The sequence below is a fragment of the Condylostylus longicornis genome, unplaced genomic scaffold, assembly GCF_029603195.1.
Source record: "Condylostylus longicornis isolate FDR11 unplaced genomic scaffold, ASM2960319v2 ptg000787l, whole genome shotgun sequence".
Taxonomy (NCBI): Eukaryota; Metazoa; Arthropoda; class Insecta; order Diptera; family Dolichopodidae; genus Condylostylus; species Condylostylus longicornis.
Genome location: NW_026578732.1, coordinates 1 through 3,450, shown reverse-complemented (window position 1 = coordinate 3,450; position 3,450 = coordinate 1). Strand labels below are relative to the sequence as shown.

Here is a 3,450-nt window from a genome sequence, read left to right as displayed (position 1 = left end):
AGTTCGAATCCAGCACCTGCCTTTTTTTGGCTGTTATGATGAAGGCAAACGCATATGTAGGCCATGAGGCTTGCAAAAATGTCGAATATCAGATTAAACGGGAAGCAGAACGCAAGCAAGCCGAACGTGCCCCTGAATTCCTGACAGATGAAGAAAAGGAAATGTCGATGGATCAATTACATCGAAAATGGAAAGTTGAACGTCAACGACGCATGGAAACCCGTGAGATGCTGCGAACTTCCGATTTTGAGCCATTAGGTGAACTCTCCGAAGAACAGAAGCTACTTCCCCGCCGTGACGTCCAACGACTCGTCAGCAACAGAAAAAGTGAAGTTTGGGCACAATCCATGCGTTCCAGGGGTATTGAAGTTTTTGAATGTGAGGTGTGTCATCAATTGTATACGGAATTAAAAGGAAAGCACCAATGCATCGCAACTCGTTGGCAAACAGACGGATCCACGCCAGCTACTACGAAAGGCTTAGTCGTTACACAATCACAAGGTGGTCTACGATTACGAACAGCTGCAATTACAGATGAAGCCAAAGTATTAGCCGATTACGAACATCTACGACGCGCCAAAGAGGAAATAGAAGCTCGACATCGTCTGTTACAGTCCCCTACGCCTGCAGAACCCACAACGCCCGCAACTTCCGATATTCCAATGACTAACTTGGCGCATTCCTCTACCCAACGGCGAATATTTCGTGCCCATTCTTTCGACTGTTAACCTGATACATACATTCCGTTATAATTCGCAAAGCTCTGACTACCCTTCTTCTACGTGTTTTTCGTTGTCTACGTCCATTCCTTCCTCGTTTTTCAGCAATTCTTCGTGCGATGATTTTGTCCATAAACTCCAATTCATTGAATTTCTCAATCGTTCATCCTCGTTTCTTGCTCTCGTTGATTCTGGATCACAATTAAATATTATCTCTTATATCCTTCTTCCCTTCCTTACATATGAATCCTGCTGTTCACCCATTCGGGCGTTGCATGGGGTTGGTGGCAAAGCTAACGACGTGGCTAAATGGATCGACTTACCTGTGACGTTGTCTAATTCTGTAACTGTGTCGGTAAAATGTGCGGTAGTAACTGATCTTCCATGTATTGCATTATTCCCTTTTTGAGTCAACTTGGTGCTGTCCATGACATTCCTAATCGTGTTTTGAATACAATCTACGGGCCCATTGTCCTTCGCACTCCACCGTCTGTCGATCCTCCAGCTTCCAACTCTGCTTTCGCTACTTCGCCCTCCGTGACCCTCGATTTTTCAGATTCGCCATTGAATGAAGCTCAACGTCAAGAAGTCCGCGATCTGCTGAGCGAGTACGACGGCCTTTGGAGGGGTGAGCAGCGTGGGAAAGGCCCAAAAGGTATTTTGGCTGGAAGCCCGAAGTTGTCCTTTCTTTCTGTCAAATGGATTATTTCTGCCTCCTGCACCTGTCTCAAGGGACAGTCTCGTTTTGCATGCGACATGAAGTGTTTTTTCTCTTCAGTGAGAGTGCTAACTTGCTGTGTGGGTTATATTTTGAACCGGCCAACACAAACATTGCTTTAAAAATGGACTTTCTCTGCCTGGTCGCCTCCGTTTTCGGCTTGCCCATGTGGCTCCTCAACATCATTGGTGGGGATACTCTTTTGCCTCTGGCTTTTTCTTGCCCCCTTGCCGTCCGTTATCATCAATTTGCGGAACAAAGCGGCCAGTCTGTTAATTGGTGCCCTATTGTTGCATCATATGTTGAGTTCCCAAGTTTCCACTGCGTGGATCTACGTCGAGGCCCTTCTGAAGAACTACTCGGGGTTCATCAGTGAAATATTAAAGACGGATGATCGTGTGTGGCTCGTCGTGGGATTTGGGTTAATTGGAGCAACATGTCTATTTCGACTCGCGATGTTCATACTTCCTGCCGGGCACAATACCTTTTGCCCAAACAATGGTACGGGCACCGAGGAGTCACAAATGGGATTTGGAAGATGGACAGAGCGGATGGAACAGATGATGGAGAAGCAAAACTCGGCACTATGTAACTTCAGTGAGGCTCGAATAGCGGAGTTGGTTAAAAGAATCTTACAAGAGGAACAAAGCCAATCTCAACAGTCAAAAGTACCATCGGCGAACCGAGCAAATGTAATGAATATTGAGAACATGGGAGCTGGTAGTGTGACAAAGTTCGAGGCTGATTTTCGGGAGTTTCAAGAAGAATCAATGCAGCAGGCAGGCTTTTTTACCAGCGTGTTAGAGGAGTTGTTAGATCAAGTACAGGAGCTGAAAGAAATGAGTCGAGTGAAGGATATAAAAGTTGATGAACTTGCGAAGAAACAACAAGGCGTGAAGTTTATGGTGAACCAGAAGGATGATGAGTCAGTTGATAGTTCGGATTCTGAAAGTGTAGAAACATTGTCTGAAGCTGAGTCTGAGTCTGAGTCAGAGGCCGAGGAGAACAAGCCAGAGAGAAAGGAAAATCGGAATGAAGGTACAAGAAAAGAACAAAGGAAAGGAAATCGAAGGGCAGAAGTAGTTCCAGTGTTGGTTGCTGAGCCGAGCATCAAGAAGAAGAAGAAATCTCGAAAACAGAAGACCCCCATTCCATCAGAGAAACAAGAATCGCTACAACAAACGCAGACACTTGAAGACTTGCAACAACAGCTGAAAGAGATGAAGGAGGAACTCAAGCGACAGAGGGAGGAGAAAAAGAAACTCACAGAAGAGGAGAAAAGCTTGCTGACTGCGGAACTGGAGCGCAAATGGGGTGAAGAAAGGTATGAAAGGCGATTCGGCCCACGTGAAAACCGACGGTTGACAGAGGAAGAGCAAAGAATGACAAGGCCAGAGCTTCAGCGACAGTTTGCACAAACGAGAAGGAACGTCTGGGCAGACCGACAGAGAGCTATGGGAATTCCTACGTATCAGTGTGACAATTGCGGTAGATTTGAGAGGGAAGGGCAGCCCCACTCATGTTTAAGATCAGCTTATAGTGGGCCATTGCAGCGCAGAGGGGGAGTCCCATACCACCGACAAATGGTAGTAGAAGGCACGTCAACGGGGGTTAATATTCGGCAGCAGCCCATTGTGGACATCGAGCGGTTGAAGAAAGAGCACGCAGCCATGACAAAAACGATAGAAGATTTGGTGCAGCAACAACAACAATTGCGCAGGGGTGGCGAACAGGACGAGGAAATGGAAGATCCACAGAATCAACAAAGTCAGCCGTCCTCCAGCGTTGCGTCGATCAGTGGGACGCCACAATTATCACGAAATTTTCAGCAATAGGGGCGTCAGTCTTACGCAGCATGGCGTCCCGAATATATGAGTGTGTCTTTTTTGTGTTTTCATACATTTCGTCTTATATCATTCATCATAAGTTTAATGATAATCAAGGGAGCCTCGAGTCACCTCGAAGAGCAGTAGTGGGGAAGAAGTTCCAATCCCCACTTATATTTATTAACGT

At 46.3% G+C, this 3,450-nt stretch overlaps 1 protein-coding gene across 1 annotated transcript; it reads left to right on the top strand.

The window, feature by feature from the left end:
* Nucleotides 1-1,961: 1,961 nt before the first annotated feature.
* LOC129618267 (trichohyalin-like) lies at nucleotides 1,962-3,272 on the top strand. The gene has a single exon (XM_055533057.1). It carries the CDS (start codon nucleotides 1,962-1,964, stop codon nucleotides 3,270-3,272), a length of 1,311 nt encoding a protein of 436 aa, XP_055389032.1.
* The last annotated feature ends 178 nt before the right edge of the window (nucleotides 3,273-3,450 follow it).